Source organism: Cariama cristata, unplaced genomic scaffold, assembly GCF_000690535.1.
Source record: "Cariama cristata isolate BGI_N322 unplaced genomic scaffold, ASM69053v1 scaffold2742, whole genome shotgun sequence".
Lineage (NCBI taxonomy): Eukaryota > Metazoa > Chordata > Aves > Cariamiformes > Cariamidae > Cariama > Cariama cristata.
The window spans coordinates 695-19,313 of record NW_009601908.1 but is presented as its reverse complement, the minus strand read 5'-3'; the positions used below and the strand labels follow the sequence as shown (position 1 = coordinate 19,313).

Here is an 18,619-nt window from a genome sequence, read left to right as displayed (position 1 = left end):
AGGCAGAAAACCTGGACGACAATTCCTGAATCAAGAAGTGATTAAAAAAAAGAGGTTTTGCACATTTGACAAAAGTTGTTGCACTGGTGTTTCTCCACACCCTGACGCAGGACCAGAATTCCCAGAGTACAACAGTCCAGCTTTGGCAAGAATATACCTGTGCCCAATTTATTAAGTCAGCATGGATTAAAAGCATTTTCACTGTAGTTAAATTATCCTACAACTCCTCTGGCATACCTCCAAAAACTAGCACTAATTACTGGCAACAGGTTACTGGACTACATTTACATACTCATGGGGCAGAGGGAAGGAGTAACTGCTATCTAATCAAACTTCTCTAATACATGCAAAGAATTTCTGCCAAGCATTGCTTAGAGCTGAAGGATCCAGTCTAGGGGTCATCAGTAAAAAAATCAATTTTCTAGTTAAAATGGTACTGCAGGTAGTTCAACTCACTATTAAAATGCATTTAGATCTGAAACGTCTGCAGTTCATTTTTGCTTGCTATCAAGTCTGAAAGCTGAAGCTAGTTTAAACACTTACTATCAAAATTCTTTTCCATTTTGGCATTTGTAGACTATTACTAATAAACTAAAATTTCTGAACAAAGAGGGACCTCCAGTTTTTGCTTTAAACACAACCCATTTTGACATGTTCATAGCTCCTTTTTAAAAATCACTTAACTTTACGCATTTTCTCCTAACACTAGAACAAACAAAGCCATACCGATGAACACAATACTAACACCACTTATTCTACAACAATAACACCCCCTGGTCCTGCTAGGGATTTTCCCCAACTGATTTATTCAACATCACCATTGAGGGGCTGTCCACTTCATGTGGGCACTGTGCTTTAGCTTTGTATAATCATACCACATGAATGCCTCTAATAAGAAACCCTCTGCCTGACTACAGCAAAATCTGGCAAAGGCACAGAGGTCTCTGAGACAAGTTCCTGCATGTTTTATGAAAAATGTGCAGCTAGGAAAAGAGAGATCAGGGCAGGGGGGCAGAAGGAACCCACAGCACATACAGCATCAGCTCCCACATTAGGCAGGACATAGCCTGAACAGAAAAGGCAGATTAAAGATTCTCCAAATGGTAGGGAAGGGCACCACAAGGCACCTATCCTGCCAAAACATTCATGGGGGGAAGAGAGACTCATTAGTTCTGACCTTCATATAAGCTTTTGGTAGGTAAAGTGCTAGAAACTAGAAATACCAGTTTGACCCAACACAGTAGGTCCAGATCAGCAGAGCCTGGGAACCTTTATTTACCTATAGCTGCCTACACCTGGTTACTCTAACAGTTATGTATTAGATGAACTGTAACAGTCGGTCATATGCTTCCTGCTTCTAATCCTCTCTCGCTACTGTTTTAAGCTCCCTAGGTTGTCTGTCCTGTACTTTTTATCCTACCACTCTTTCTGCTAATGCATGTCAGCTTTTTGACTGAGGTCAGACTAACGATTCGCTTCGGAAGATTTTTGTCATTGTGCTTCCGAGGAGAGCAAACTGCTTGCTGGAGGCACTGCAATTCGGCCTTTTATTGTCATCATTCCTCAGCAGCACAGCTGGCCTTACAAGGCCTAGCTATATCAAAGATGAACCATGTGCAAACCCATCCCACTGAAACAACTGGAACTACTCTTGTGAAAGGTTGAAAGGAAACAGCATTAGAAACATACCCCAGGAATCTTCATACTCAGGTATTTTTCTAAGTCAGTCCACTTCAGATTTTATAAGCACCCTTTTCAGTTTGCACGTCCTTTAGCTTTTCTTCCAGCTTTCTGCCAGATCTCAGCTTTGATTCTTACGAAAAGCTTTTGGTTTTATAGGTATTACATAAAAGCTGAAGTACTTACCACATTCCTCCTCTCCAGCATGAATATTGCGCTGCAGGTATCAGCAAGACACAATCCACAGACTGACAAGACTTCTCTTGATAACACCTTTTGGTTCCTCCTTGAGCTAGAGTTTAAACCCTCTCACAACATTTACTATATCAATGTTCAGTTTTGTGTTAAGGAAGAGGGAGAAGACTTAGTTTTTAATATTGACAAGATAGTTAAAAAGGCAGTTCTGGAAATGTTGATAAGCTTCTGTTGGAGACATAAGCGTCCCTATACATTGTTTGGTTTAGTTGTGGGTTGTTTTATTTTCATTTGTTCAGTTTCGGAGATGGCTGGTCAGTCATATTCCATTCTCATGTGCTTCTTGTAAGATAAAGGCATCAAAGACTTGCACCTGCTGGTGACATCAGAACTGCAACCTGACAATTTCCAGTAAACCTAAAAGTTACACTCCTACAGGGAAGAGGCAGATTATTTTTTTTTTTTTCAAAAGTAGGCATTAATAGGAATTCTTTTGAAGGAAATTTAGGGTGAAACATCTGCTCTGCAAAGTAGAAGTTCAGATTATATTTCCCCAGCTGAAACCTCTGTCATTTCTGGAACATTCATTCTAAAATTAAAAAAAGTTATTGCTTCTATTGAAGCTCAATATAAGTTAGAAAAAGAATTGCATATCTTCTTAAAAACATTCCAAATATACATTTTAAAAACAAAATGTACTCTAAAACAAATGTCTAGTAAAAGACACTGTTTTAAGCAACCTGTAGTAACAGCTTTACAAAAGAAAATTGAGGAATGTAGCATATTATTTATAACATGACAATGCTAAAGTTCTAAATAATTCACTTAAGACTCTTAATAAGTAGTGTTTTAAATATACATATTTCTTTACAAAACAGTTTAGCAATTCCTTATACCACTTACAGTATATAAATATTTGAATAAGAGGTCATAATGGGAGATGCCAGGGTTTACTCTCAGATGCTTCAGGTTTAAGTGTTTTACTATAAGGCACAATGCTGCTAATCTAAAAGAAAGGAATAAAAGCTAATGGCAAACCCAGTCAAAACTCCTAATGTGGAATATCCAAGAGAAGAATTCCAGCATCTCTATGCAAAGAAAAAGAAAAACCAAAACATCAAACTTTGTAGATCCTAAGAAACAGTTTCAATTTGCACATAACGAAGTGGGACGGGATGGGAACAAGAATAAGAAGGAATTAAGTAAATTCTTATAAATAGACAAATAAATATATTTTAGCCATAATTAGCCCTTTACCTCTGTTCTACTGAGCTTAAGATTGAAAGAGGTAACCAGTGTGCATATACCTAAATAAGTCTACATGCTCAGCACGTGAAGACCACGTAGCACAACCTATTACTGCCAAATTCCGTATAAAAAGCTAGCAAGATGGAGAAAGTCTCCTTTTCTCTCAGCATCCACTCCGAGTAGAACACATTACAAGATCAAATTAGTATTTGTTACATGTAAGGAAAGTTGCAACTGGCAATTTTTTTCATCAGAAAAAAAGGATATGCAACATATCCATGAAGTTATTTGATTCCTTCAAAGTTAGATTATGTCTTTTCTAAGAATATCCATCTCCAATTACAACAGATCAGAACTTTCAGAACATTTTAATAGTTGTAGTCTTGTAAGTGTTCTCCATGTGTACATACTGAATGTAAATAGTGCATCCAAAAATATTTATCCATTAGACATTCTACATTGTTTCACTGCCTAGTCTTCATCTTTGTTACAGCCCTCTGGAACACAATGACATTGTAACAATGCTTACAGAAAAAGGGTTATTGCATCTTTTTTTAGGATGAGACATCCAGAGGAGATTTTATAAAAATCCTCCTGTGTACAAAATTCTTAGTTATTAGCCCTTTTGGAACACCAGCTAGAAAAGTTTGAAAGGTAAAATAATTTACAGTGTTATTTTTTCTGTTAACTAGACAAAAGTCCATACTAATTAAATAAAAAATAATAGTTCTTCACCAGTCTATTCAAGGTATCTTCCATGAAGCAGTTCAGTGGGAATTCCCATTAGATAGATGTTCTCCATGCCGGTTATTACTGACATCCACATCTAGAAGTCAGGAATTAGAAGAAAAATTGTTTGTTGATTTACCATTTTAATATGTTTTATCTGTTACATTAAGCCAAATCCTGGCAACAAATTTCATATCATATATACCTAAGGTTCTCAAGATTCCCTGGGTAAGTAAACCTCCTAAGATACTGTTTACACCTTCCCACCCACCTGCCCTCTCAAGACCAGTTTTCTCCAGCTCGATAGAATTCTCTCAAAATTTACCTGCTCGTATTTTTTTGAACATCAGTAGTGACAGCACTCAGCGTGATCTGCACGGCAATACTAACACTACTAACGTCAGTTAGAGAATAGCTTCTTCTAGTGAAATGAAGCGCGTTAAGGATTGTCAAGTGATAAACTAAATTATTACTTACCAAGTAATGCTGTGGTTTCACCTGCGTCCTCTTTTAAACTGGTACACTGCAATACAGATTCGTTAGTGGAGGAAGCTGACAATTCGCTTACTTCATTTCGGTCATCATCTTGTAAAGCAATACTCAGACTTCCGACTGAAACACTGCCACTTATTGATTCAGGTATTGGAACTTCAAGTACATCTTCAGGGTCCCCCTTCAAAACAAAATATATTTAACTGATACTTTGTCTACCATTAGGCATCAACATTCCTCCATGTTACCACTTTGTAACCTCACCTTATTGGAAAAAAAGGCCATTTTTTTTGCCTATTATCTACGCACTCATGGCTACAGTGTTGAGCAGTGTCTACTTTCAGTGTTATTGTCTGACTGCAAAGAAACAAAGCCAAGTGAAAGAAAAGCCACTTCTTTAAAGCCACCCCAAAGCCAAGAGCAGCAACAGGAAGAGCCAACGCAGCCAGCCTTTGGGATGGAATATTTCAACAGTATTGCTGCAGTCTGGTTAGGAGCAGGCTCAGCCCGTACAAAGTCTTCACTGAGCAAACCTATCGACCCTTGACAAGTTTGTGGAAGCCTCTGGTTTTCATGATAGTAGTTTGGCAAGCTTAGACTTTTTTTCTTTTAACTGAGATGAGCAAACATTTGCCATCAGAGCAAACTTCTCTTCTCCCCTACCTCCAGCCTAACTTTAAGTCTCTTCCAAAAATGCAAATATGCTGGCTCGTCACTTTGCAGGAACAAAACATCTGCAGCACAGGCAAAGGATTTTATTTCACCTATTATATAGCATGAGCTATTTCTGATCAATTCTGAAAGTTAATTCGAAGTCCTACATGCACCATTCTCTTCCTAAAATTAAACAGACTACCTTCACTAAGCCATTGCCATTGATATACTGACATTATTTATACATAAGCAAGTATACTGCAGTACAAGTAGCTCTTCTGTGGGTTTCATAACGAGTTTTTCCCCCTCCTCAAACAATTAGCAAAGGCCCATCTTAAGATTTAAGAAATTCTAGGCTGATTCTTTCTTTAGCACCAAAGTAGCATATTTTAAAATGTACTGAATTTTAATAAGCTATAGAACTGCTACAATTGAACACAAGTTAAGACACATGTAATACTAATCTCTGTGTGTGGGCAGGGGGCATTAATGATTTCGGTTTCAAAAACTTAGGCAGTTAAATAAGCACTGAACCTACAAGATTCAGCAATGCTCCACTAAATCAGTCAGACATGCTGAACCACAGTTCTTTTTCTAAGAAACAGCATAATGCAGAACCAGACCACTGAAGCTGGCTCTTTACAAAAGAAAAGCCAGGTAATAAGACTTAGTGCCTTCTTTCTACTTTGAGCCTTCAATTTTCATTGAAGCATCTGGAGTATTTATTCTCCATGAAACTTAACCGAGCCTTCAGCCTCTTTGCAGAAGGTTTAGTAGATTCCTATAGCAAGGCTGCACATTCTTGTCTGCAGTTATATCACTCGGCAAGCACACTGCTGAAAGAAGCTGCCTTGCTCTTCGCACTTCCCCCCTCCCCACATACCAGTAAAAAACCTCACACAATCACCCTACAAACTAGATTGGGCAACCTGGATCAGGCTGAAAACTACTCTAGGAAAAAAAATCGGGATGATTTCCCACATCATCAGCTTCAGTGGGACTTGAATGATTGATGCATAAGCAAGACGCATTTCCCCCGTTGCATTAGAAAAAAAGAACTGGGCTCCTGTATGTAATACAATCCTATTCAACCTGCTTTCCAACATTCATTTTGCCTAACAAGCAGAGGAGGTATTACTCCTCCTAGTTAGGCTTGATATCAGTATCCTCTGCAACAGCATGAATTCAGGGAATAAAAGTGTTCTGAAAGTTCTGGCCTTACAGTTTTCAGCCTGTACACAAAAGTATATATACTTCTGCACATAACACGTCACATCAACTCCAAGAATTGAAAGTGAGCTAAAAATAAGCTGCTAACATAACAATATTAAATTATAGCTACTTCGCATGACAAAAAGACTGCAACTCTTCGGTAAAGTCTGACTTAATACGCAGAAGCATCACAATCTGGTATATCTATTACGTAGCAAGAGTATTGTCACCTTTGTCAAAACAAAAAATGTAATTCATAAGTCTTCCATAGATCTGCTAACTGTCTGCAACAAAATAAGAGAAAAGCTAGTCAAAGCGCAGACCTAGTCTATGAAAGGAAGGCCCCTGAAACCAAGGAACACCCCTGTTTTCTGAAGATCTCTATAGGTCAGTAGAAGAGAAAAGAGGTACATTCATGCCTATGGCATTTTAGTGGAACTCAAGACTATTTATCAACAGTGACCAAGTAACCTACCGCATGTGTCTTCATCTCTCTTTTCTGGTGCTGTCAGAAAGAAATGAGAGCACATCATTTTCTCTACTTAACCAGTTTCTGCTGAATGTCTTTAGGAAGGTTCTAAGTACTGGCTCATTTACAGGGATAAAACACTGGGCATAAGTGGAAGTTCACAAACACTCAAGATAGAAAAGCTGTAATTTCTTCCTTTGAATCGCAGTTCTCAACAAGATATACGCTCTTGATCTATTCAACTAAGTTTTATTTTTGCAGCTTGGGCAAATTGCCTCACCTCATCTTCAACTTCCTTACTATCATCAGCTGGAGATAGAAAAAAATTGTTTATCACAGAAGAGTACGCAGAGGATTCATAAGCTGCTCAATACACTGTTCAAGCTCTTACTCATGAAATTCCCTTATTTTTCTGGTTCTCACTCAATTACTCTTGCATCTTTGCCCAGCTTCTTCAGTCTCATCAAGTAAGAACTGTTCTCATTCTGAACAGTTACATGAAGTCTTGCCTCCTGCACTGTACTTCTACCTTGAAGATTAAAGTAAGTGTGCAACATACCCAGTATCCCAAAGCTTTGATGACATCTAGTTTACACATTGGACAAGTTCGGTGGTCCAAAAGCCAAGGGTCAATGCACGTTCTATGGAAGATGTGCCTAAAGAAAAGAAATGTGCTTTAGAACTTATCATGAAAGCCACACACTATGACTTCAAACAATGTATAAGTTACTATATTGAAAAATAAACCCATTTCTTTATAACCTTGACAATTGGGTACTGCTTAATTTACTAGGACAGACAATTCTGGAAGCATCTTCTTTCACACTAGCTTTCTGAAATAAGAGATGTTACTAACCATAAGGACACTACAGTAACTAGTTCAATAGAGTACAGTTCCAACTTAAGAAAGCTCTACTTCACTCCTACGCTTCTCCCAATTGCTCCTTTTTCCTGCATAGATATGAAGTGCTCCACGGTCTCCCAGTGCCCTTCAACAAGGTGACAGGCCATACAAGTGGCACAGCTTCAGCTCTGCCACCAGAGTTGCACAAGAGTTTCCAGAAAGCTCATCACATATTTCTTAGGGAAAACATGCTAAAGAGGAAAGAATAATTATGGCAACTTACTTGCATGGCAGAATTCGGACAGTGTCTTTCAGTTTATAGTTCTCAATGCACACAGCACAGTTTTCCACATCAACATCTAAACCCTAAATATGACAACACATTTAAATGCATTACATCCATATTTCATTACCGAACAAGCTTTGTGTAATAGCTAGCTTCACAGAATGTAAAATGCATGAAATGATTTGGCAAATAAAAATCTCCCTCACTTAATTCAAGATTCCATAAAGAAGTGATACCAAATACTAAAAGCAGCCAAAACTGGATTCCCTAATTTAAATACCTATACATGGTACATTAAGTAATTTGTTAAGTCTCAAACACTGGCTTTGCTCATGGGAGCATAGTAAAATTTCAGTTTAAATAACTATAAAAATGAAGATGCTTTAAAAGAGGTCAGCACAGATGAAAGTGCAATCTAATTCTTAACTGATGGTCCCAAAGACTTCCAAGTGCTTAAGTAGGAAGAGATTCTTGGGGTTAAATACTACAAACCCCTTCTTCCCCACTTTTTTTTTTTCCTTTTTTCTACCACATCCAAGCAGACATCCCTTGGTAGCTAGAAAAGGGCAACTGAAGTATGCAATTTGGGATGGTTTTTAAAACTTCTCTCCAACCTCACACCAGAGAGACAGTCAAAATGCAATATTTCTGCACCTCCATTTGTTTCTTTCTAAGGGTTAAATATCTTTCCTAACAGGTCTTACTGTCTTCTTAAAGCCATGCTTATAATTGCAGTGCAAATATGATGGATATCTCCAGATGCAAAAGAAATAATTCAATGTTAATTGGCTTGTATAAAACATAAGTATTAGAACAGATAGTGGGCCAACTTCTTCCCTTTCATCCCCCACAAAATAAGTATTTTTCGCTTACTGAAGCACTTCAATTTGATTACCACAAACACTCAAATGAATTAGTACCGCAAGCAAACTTTCAAGTTCCAGGCAAGTTTTTCCCTCCTCTGCAAGCTATCAATTTACATAATTTATGCCTTAAATTTCCAAGTAAACCAAATTAGACTTTTTTTTTCTCACATAAGCAAAGTTAAGACAAGTACTTATTCTATAACAAGCATTTTTTATTCTGTACAAGAGGCAAAATCCAGGCACACCATATGTAGCACATACTCAAATGAGTGTCCATTTTACAATAATCCCATAAGCTTCTCAGGAAAGATCTACATGATAGCAAATACACTTTTAAAATATTGACCTATTTTTAGTTAAATGCCTCAACATCAAGTGAAGCGATAGTGAAAGACTGTACTGCATCACATAAAAGAAATATACTCTTCTAAATGGCTGAAAGGAAATATTTAAAGAACAAAAATGTACATTTACAGGGTACACAGGGCTGTATTTCCAGATAAATTTACGTTAGTTCATGAAAGTATCTCTGCATCAATAAGTTACATAAATTTGCTGATAGTAGGCCAATTCAAATCAAATTAGAAGACGTGATTGACCAAGCAGAAAAAAAATATCTATTTTAGAGAGATTTTAACCTTATCTCATTCTACTTTGCTTAACTAACATGGCATTCATAGTTACAACCAGCATACTGTATAACAACTTAAATTCCCCTACTTTATTTTAGTCAAGGGTATATCCATGGGAAGGAACTACCTGGAACACTACAAAAAACTCACAATACAAACCCTTTTTAGAGGTTTACTGAACATCAACTTAAAAGCAGTTAACCATGACCCTTTTACATCCATTTCTTCCTATGCTGATGTTATGCTTCAATCCTGCTTTACACATGTTTGGGTTCAATTCCATCTTTCTTGGTCTCTGATCTCACCATTGTATGAACAGAAGTATGAATATCCCCCTGTTCACAGCTTGAAAGAGATTACTTTTTGATGGAATTTAGAATATAATTAAAAGTAACAAATACTTGTAAAATGCTACTCAAACATGCTAAATGCATAAGAAGAAAAAAAACAAGTTCAAAGACAGTTTTGGGGTTTTTAAATTTCAAAACCAATTTACTAAATGAAGGACATATTCTCTGTAGCATGTGACCTGAGCTGAATAGCTTCTATTAAACCACAGCTTTTAAAGTTCTTACACGTAAATGTCCTTTCTCACCTCAATTTTATTCATGGATTAAAAAAAACTAATCGTTGTTTTTCATCTCCGAGCAAATCAGTCCTTAAGTAAAAAGTAATCAAATAAGACAAGGGTTGGGGAAAAAAAGGCTACGTAGTAGCAGAAGTCTAGTTAGAAGCTATTTTAGCACCTAGGATCAGAGCTGCCTGAAACTGAGTAAAATAATATTTTCTTTCAAAACTTTGGCTTTTTCTACTTCAGTTATTCTAATACAGCTATGAGTTTAGGCCGTACGCTGTCAAAGCTAACTTTTTGAAAGCAGTTTTAATTTTTAGAATAGCTTTATTTCAATGCATAGAAGTGTACGTCTAAAAAATTTATGCTTCGAGTAAGTCTATACAGCTCCTTAATGTATTGTATGTCAAAAGATGAAATAAGTGTTCCATTTTTCAAAGCTTTTTAGATTTCTAAGGCCTTCTGATCAATAAAAAGATGGATGTTCTTTTAAGAAAACAAAAGATTACATCAGCTCTAAGAACTGCAATCAATAGATCCTAGGAAGTATTTTGCAATCCACTTGTTGATGTTTTCAAGTGCTGAAAAGATATGAGTGTTTCCTCATCTTTACAGTATAAGCCCTGTGGTCTCCTGCAACATTCTGTATAACCAGATATTATTTGCAACAAAACAGCCTTGCATTTCATAAGTAGCTCAAACTTGACTCTTCAATTTTCAATTCTGCCTTCTAAGCAAAGGCCCTAAAACGAGCCTAAAATTGGAAGTCACACTGCAATTACATTGTAAGAATTTTAGTTTAAATTCTATAAAGACACTGCAACAGTTTATAAATGATAGAGCAATAACCAGAGTCACTGAATTACCTTTTCTCCACGTTTCACAGTATGCAGCTGAAGCTGGCTGATTGCTTTCTTGGTTTCTTTCCTATGTCCCTTGAAGAAAGATTTTAAGTATTAGTACACAAGTTAGTTTTAAGAGTTACATTTCAAAGCTTTTAAATACTTTCCATGTGGATTACTAAGTCTTCTGAGTGTATCTTAAAAAAATTTCTCTGGTAACTAATTTGTTTACAAAATACTTCCAGCCAGCAGATGTTGAAGAACTGCAAGTTTTGCATTCTCGGGATGCAGCAGTAAACATTATCTGGAAGTGTAATGCCCTTACAACATACTCAACCGCTGCAGAACTATGCAGACCAAGTTGACATACATAACCTCGTATCGTGACTGCCTGCATTAAGGCTCTTCCCGCACAGGAAAATTGAAACTAATGTAAGGCTTTAGAGGTGATCAGAGCTGAAACAACAGCCGTTTAACCAGACCTTCTAGTTAGGCAAGCCCATGGTAGGTTTTACACCAGCTTGAGAGAAGGTGGAATCCTGCTGGGCAACCTACAGCTGGCCACCAGGTCAAACGGCTGCTTGGAGCTACTAATGCCTCCCCTCAGTTAAACACTGTCTCACACATTGTACAAAGCTTTGCACTGAAAGGACACATTATGTAAAGGAGATGACAAGAAAGGCTTAACAGACATGAGACACCATACTGGACTTCTATACAGTAACAGTCCTAATTATGCTTAGAGGGGAAGCAAGAAAAGAAAGCAGTACTGTATTCCAAGACAAAGTGCTAGCTACTGCTAGAAATTGAGAAGCTAAACGCTCCCAATTAACAGATGTTGATCTGTCCAGCAGCAACCCTCACTGATGAAATACCATAAAGGAACAAAAAAACCCATAATGGCAGTTTTTCTCTGTAATAATTATAATGACTTGTATCATTTTACAAGTTTATAGCATTGAAAATTGGAATTTTTTTAAAAATGTTTTTATGGTGTTAAAAAGAATTAGGCTGGAAGTTCTCAGAAATGGACAGACAACCAGCAGAAGGAGTCTGCCTATTCCACCTTCTGTATTAGCTCAGGGTTCTCCGCACAGTCCTGTTTCATATTCAGTAGCAGGAAGGTCTTCCAAAGTTTTATGCTAAACTGATGTTAGAATAAATCTTAAGACACCTGTCTTCACCTTCACTTAGCAGCTACACAGTAGCTTGCTTTAAATAAATAAACAAACTCCCAAGTTTTAATTATACTTGAGTCAGCAAGCCAAGCAAAATAAGATTCGGGTTAGAAAAGTGGCTTTTTGTTTCCAAAATTCTTTTAATACTCCTTATGACATATCTTGGTCAAGATCTTCACAACATTTTCAAACTTTGCCCTTGAAGATAGTAAAGTACCAAGAAGGCACAGACCTTCAAGAATGCTTCAATAAACAAGGAAAGTTGGGCAACTGATTTGACATGAGAAGACAGTAAGTAGTCTAATGCATCACCATCTCCAATTACCTGGTTTCCAAACTGTGATCCTGTATACAGGAAACGTTGTATATAGTAAAATATGAGCCAAGCAAGCGATATAATCATCATGGTGATGAAGGCGATGGCTACAAACACAACCGACTGACCACTAATATATTCCTGCACGTGTCGCGTGCCAACAACAATAGTCATTTTTACTGGAATCCCTCTTCGTACTGGCTCCAATATCTCTATGCCTTTTGGATAGCCAACCATTATCACCACTGTATTTCCTGTTCCTGTTGGAGGGGAAAAAAGAAGTGTCAGTCATCGCAGTACAAATTTAAGCATTCTGGCTAGATGGTAATTTGAGCCTCTTAAGATCAGCAAGCAGAGTCATACAAAAACCTCTAGAGTTTTTTTTCAGGCATAGTAGACTTGGTGTAAAGGGTTCTTTACTGGTAAACTTCATTTACTTTATGAAACTCCCAAGCACAAGATAAACTTCAACAGATGCATCTTTACTGTTCAAGGCTATATACTCCTCCTTCCACACGGTAAGGTGGGATGTGGATGCCATGCAAAAAAAACCAGGCAAGTTATTCATCTCTCTTCTTGAAGCTGCTGAAATTCTAACATGCAACTCAGGAACAGCTGGTCTTTTATTTGTCAGTGTGGGAATTTTAGCTGCAGATGGAGACAGTATGTGAATACCATGAGGAAAGACACATTCAATTAAGTCTGAATCTGAATCAATAGCACAATTACACTGGATATGTGAACAAAAAGAGAAAAAAAATATTCAGATATTTAGTACTGAATTACATTAAGACAAATACTAAGATACTAAGACAAAGAGTTCTTTGCCTGAAATATTTAAAACAAACTCCTTTAGCTGAGGGGGTTCTGGCTGTGACACATCATCAACCTGACTACTCCACTCTCATGCCAAGGGGAATTTGCAGAAGTTTCACTTCTGTACATAGCAGCTACTCCCTCCATAAGGTCCAGACGGTCTGCCGTGGATGAAACACTACAAGTTCCAGTTCTTAGATGAATAACCCTCCTATCTCAATGCCCGTTACCTTTTTTCAGCTTTACCTTATGCAACCATCCCGCTTCTAGTCACCTACTGCAAGAACCATTATACTTGTCTGCCAGGTCCAAACCTAGCAGAAGAGCAGATTTTTCCAAACAGGGCTACATTCCTGGAAGTTTTGAGGACAGTGCAGAGAGATAAAGAAAAAGATGCTACTAGGGAAAGGCCCAACTTGTGCCTCCCCCCAGGTCCCCCACCGGGCTCGCCAGCAGCACCCACCCAGCTCGTCTCACCTTGCCTGGTGGGTGCGTTAGGAAACACAAAGCAGCGAAGCCGAAGACAAACAGGACAAATCCACAAGCAGCTAGGCTCCGCTAGCTCTACTCACCAACAACATGCCAATCCACATGATTCCACAAGTCCAAGCATACTAAGAATTGGTTAATTAATTATTCTCCTCTCTGAACCAGCATGAAAGCATTACCAGAGAGACTCACGAATCCCCCGAAGAGAGCGTGCGAAACACTCCTTGCTTTCTAACCCTGCACAACCCTACAGCGAGTTAACAAGGAAAGAACGTATGAAGGTAGAAATCTCTCACATTGCTGAGAACTGTTACCCACATACTAAATCAGGAGATTAGGTCCTATGTCCTTAATCACCTGTCAGGGTTACAAATAACAGGAGGGGTGCCTAAGGATGGCTAGTGAAGAGTACAGGAGCGCTGGAAAGATTTAGGTGGTTTCATTCAGGCTTGGGGAAGAAAAGAAAGTTTCAAGATGAAAGGCAGCCTGGATTTTTCAATCAATAAAGGTTTCCTTCTCAATCCCAAAATCTTGAGTCAGTTTAATCCTGCTATCTAGTTCTCTGCATGATTTCTAACAAAGAAGTATTTAAAAACCCCACAACAATCAGTAATTCCTTTCACTGTTTTGTCACTAGGGCGTCCAACTATCAGCCAGTTATTTCCTTGAAATGGAAGTCAGGCTGCTTTAGCGCAGTGGCTGCTAGACACTGTGACACCTTCTAGTTTGAGAATCAACACAAGTATGCCATACATTTTTAAATAAATGCCCATTAAAAGCATTTTAACACTTTTAAAGGCTTGGTGATGAACCTGCCATTAAAAATACATACAACTAAACATGATGGCCTTGAAGGCCACCAGACAGAAGGAAAAGAAGAAAAAAAACAATAGCGATCGACTATTACAAAAGGAACAAGAGCAGTCTCAGAGAAGGAGTTGCCCTGAGCAGCCTGTAAGACTAAGGGCTTTAACTCATTCCTTACTAATTTTAGACTTCTGTTCTGAAACACATCATTCAAAGACTGAAATGGTGTTGAGTCATTCCATCAGCTTCTTCAACTGCAACACAACTCAGAGACCTCAAATCACATTTATGAGAACTCCAAGCGTCACACAGATATATCTACTGAAAGCATGTTTTGCTGCCTTTACCTTTCTGTAACTTTATAATTTTACAATAAATAACCACATTTTTACTCTGCTAGAGTAAACTTCTTTTCTAGGTTTGATTGATGCTTCAGTGGAATCAGGTAGATTTGAAATCTGGTATGTGCTTTTTTTTTAACGTTATCATCCAAATAAAGCAGTGAGAGCTGGCAGATCCTTAGGGTACCTGGAAAGGACAGCAAATTTTGAACTCTGAAGATGAAGGTACGTTTCCTGCCAGTGTGCCAAAGTCACTTTTATTGCTAGTCTTCTTTTGCAAAAGGAAACCAGCAGTCTCCTGATGAGGAAAAAGTAGTACAGACACAGATCTTGATTCCAGGCATCCCAAACTATCACATTTATTCCCATTCATGCCTACAAATAACAATTTTCTATCATCCAGAAACCAATTGCAGACATACTCTAGTTTTTGTCCTCTTGAGAAACACCAGAAAGTTCCCAGAGTTTGAGCACCTTGGTAAAAATGTCTGAGGTCAGTCCTAAGATCTATTTAAGCATAGGTACCCTACTAATATTGCCACAATTAACACTGAATGTTCTCTTTAACTCCGGGTCCAAACGAATGTCTCTGATCTTTACCAAATGCGCAACAGTACACTAACAATTCGATGACAAGCTTTGTCTCAACCACCTACCCCAACCTCATCTCATCAAATCCCTGGTGCATGTTGTGTTTTCACCTGCCTCAAGTAGGATGCGTAACCAGAAGTGAAGTAGTCAAGCAAACACCGATACTCATTCCGCTTTCCACGTAGCTTTCCAACATGTATGCACTCTTAGGTGTAAAATAGGTACAAGCATTTTCAAGCTCCTTCTGCTTCTTCAGAACAACAAAACAGCTCAACATCATACAGTCACTGAGTTACGCAAGTCACTGATTCCAGTTCTGTCCTTTCAGAAGCGCGGTGCCAGAAGCTTTTGGAAGCAAGCATCAGTAATACAGAAGTTATGCACCATTTGAGAATCCTGAGGAGCGCTGAAAGCAATGTAGCAAGGAGTTGAACTACATGCCCAAATAATCCTAACTCTGCTGCTTTAAAGCTGGCAAGAGCTTAGAGAATCATGAATACAAAGTCATTCTCATCTGTTTTATTCAATATAACTGCACAAAAAACATGACAGTGAAGGAAAGAATTAGTTGGGTACATTTTGGCAAAGCTGCACCAAATCAAAGACCGTTTTCTTTACGTAGTCGAGGTCATATACTCAAGTCCCAAGCTTCCCTTAAATTCACAAGCCATGCATCAAAGCTCCACTCCAGACCTATCTCATACTATTGCAGCCAGTTCTCCATTCTCCCTTCCCCCTCTGTATCAAGTACAATCATATTTCATTCTGTAGTCTTCAAGGTATCAAACTTATGTTCTGATCAGGATCACCAAATCCTAGCTGGAGAGAGAATTCAGAAATGGCTGGATGCCCAGCATGAAGTACAACATGAAAAACATAGAACCAGAAGACCCTTTTTGCTTTCCACTGCAATATACCTCTGCATCCTCCTAATTTCTCGACCAGCACTGACCCTCTAACTCTCCTCAGTCTGCTCTCCACAATACTCCACATCTCGCCTCTCCAGACTCCTCTCCAACCCACTCCCAGATAATATTTAAATACAATACTTATTTTTGTTTTGGAAAGGAATTCCTCAGTCTGCTCTCCACAATACTCCACACCTCGCCTCTCCAGACTCTTCTCCAACCCACTCTCAGATAATATTTAAATACAATATTTATTTTGGTTTTGGAAAGGAATTGAAGCCTGTGTATTATATTAAGTTCACCACCACCACAAATGAACAGAGTTAAGACTGCCTGCAAAGTCTATATTCCTGTAAAACTGAAGTTTGAGTTTATACTATTCAGATTCAATAACTGAAGTACAACTCCTTGAGTCATTTGCGTAAAATTAGTATCTTCCACTGGAAAAAAACTACTTAGCCACACGTGAAGTTGTTTCACTATTACTTCCCTCAAGGTACAACGTAATTCAGGCAGAGAACAAATGCCTGAAAAACATGAGACGCATCACCAGTCATATCTGAAGAACCATCCTCTGAAAGGAGGGACGGGATTGCAATGCTACATATTCAAACTCTCAACTCTCCTATTCCAAAACTTTAATTAAAATCCCTACTCACTGCACTCGTGAAGCTCATGAGTTACCCATGAAAAATAACTATACTGCAGAGTATTTGGAGTATTTGTCCTTTATCAAATGCTTTGACATCAGCTAAAGCAAATCACTTCTTTGCCTAATCAAGAATCTCTTTTTACTCAAGTTGGAATAAGTCTAAAAACACCAAAAACCCGCCAACAATAGCACACACTCATCACACACACACCACAAAGTTCAAAAGCCGGGCTTTTCAGAAGGAGAATGAAAAGATGAAACTCTGAGCTCAGAAAAGTTACCCATTTATCACCCTCACATAATTCAGGCTGTGCCTCCATCAGCCATAACCATTGTTCCATCTCACATCATTTTCAGTGCCACTAAGTGCAAATCCATTAAATGGATATTCCTTATGCATATAACTCCACTCCTCAGTTACAGCACTGCAGATTTCCCGGAGTATTTATTCTCGGCACTCCTTCCAGAAGCAAGGTTTGTTTCCTCATGTGTCAGTTCACAAATCCCTTCACAGGAACAGCAAATTTAGATCTTCTAAAACACAGCTTCACCTTCCACATTCTTCCTCACCTATCTTCCACAGGCTTTTTTTTGCCCCCTTTAAAAAAAATCCAAGATTTAAAACACTAGCAGTAATTCTTCCCTCTATTCCCACAGGGCACTGAAAAATTTCAACATTTACTTGTTTGAAATTTTCAACCATGAAACAAAGATTTGCAACTCCAACACAGGCAGTGATTATATTGTGATATTATTATGTTCCTGCCCCATCCAAACCATCCTGAGGTCCAACCTGCATTTGTGAAGTCAGTATAAATAAGTACAAATGTATTCTTGCATATATGCTCTACTAAGTCACACTCTTTACATTTGCAGAGCTTTTATTAGCAATATTCCACCAGTTTAAGAAAAAACCAACGAGCAGTCAGGGAGCACTTCTCTTTATAGGACTGATAGACGTAACTACACTAGCAAGTCCAAACCTGAGCATAAGCCCAAGATCTTCTGCAGCACAGAGATTATAGCAGGAAAAAAAAACAAAAAATTGTTAAAATAAGCGAGATGAGAAAAGGAGGAAGAGATTCCACAGAAGACCAAATAAAATTTATGAGAGGTTATGACGAAGCATAGAAAGGAACACAGGAAAATTCCCACAGGGAGGAAAAAATATTTTTTACGGATTGACCAATACAGAGTGACAGCAAGAAAAAGAAACTGATAGCTGGTAAAGAGGAAAGAATTATTACCCAACAGAGTACCTCAATTGCCACATGGGATCAAAATCAAAGGTACATCTTAGCTAGCATCCCACCTCCACTTCCATCGCGTATTAAGAACCCAAGAGATGGGCCAGGTTGATCTCCCCAAGCAAGCAGCAGGCTAGGAGGAACAGTAATCACACTTCCAATCCCCAAGTTGGTGCCACTTGGTATTCCAAGAAGAGAGACTTGTTTTTCCACTCAACATATTATCATACGTGCTATGACGCAACAGCTCCCTAACTGAGATCTTTCAGCTCGCTATATTAGAGAAAGTAAGTTTGTCTTCTCTAGAAATGCATTGTGGTTCTACTTCAACCAAGTCCCTGGTCTTCCCCTTCCTCATGAACGAGAAGGACAGCCTGGGCATTAACAAACTCATTGTACCAGGACCATGCGAAACACACATTTGCAGCATTTTTTACTTTGTTTTTGTCTTTGTATCCTCCTCCCAACACCTTCCAGTTCCTCAGAAGTCTACAAATGCAAACAGATTTTATAGCAGAGTTTTGAGGGGTTTTTTTTTTCCCCTTTGATTTAAA

The 18,619-nt window shown here is 38.3% G+C and overlaps 1 protein-coding gene across 1 annotated transcript; it reads right to left on the bottom strand.

Moving 5' to 3' along the window:
* Window positions 1-3,384: 3,384 nt before the first annotated feature.
* RNF149 (ring finger protein 149) lies at window positions 3,385-16,251 on the bottom strand. The gene is made up of 7 exons (XM_009710615.1): window positions 16,176-16,251; window positions 12,224-12,474; window positions 10,745-10,813; window positions 7,807-7,889; window positions 7,239-7,335; window positions 4,330-4,525; window positions 3,385-3,949 (listed from the first exon to the last, which is right to left on the bottom strand). Exons 1-7 carry the CDS (start codon window positions 16,249-16,251, stop codon window positions 3,891-3,893), a joined length of 831 nt encoding a protein of 276 aa, XP_009708917.1. The 3' UTR covers window positions 3,385-3,890.
* Window positions 16,252-18,619: the final 2,368 nt, after the last annotated feature.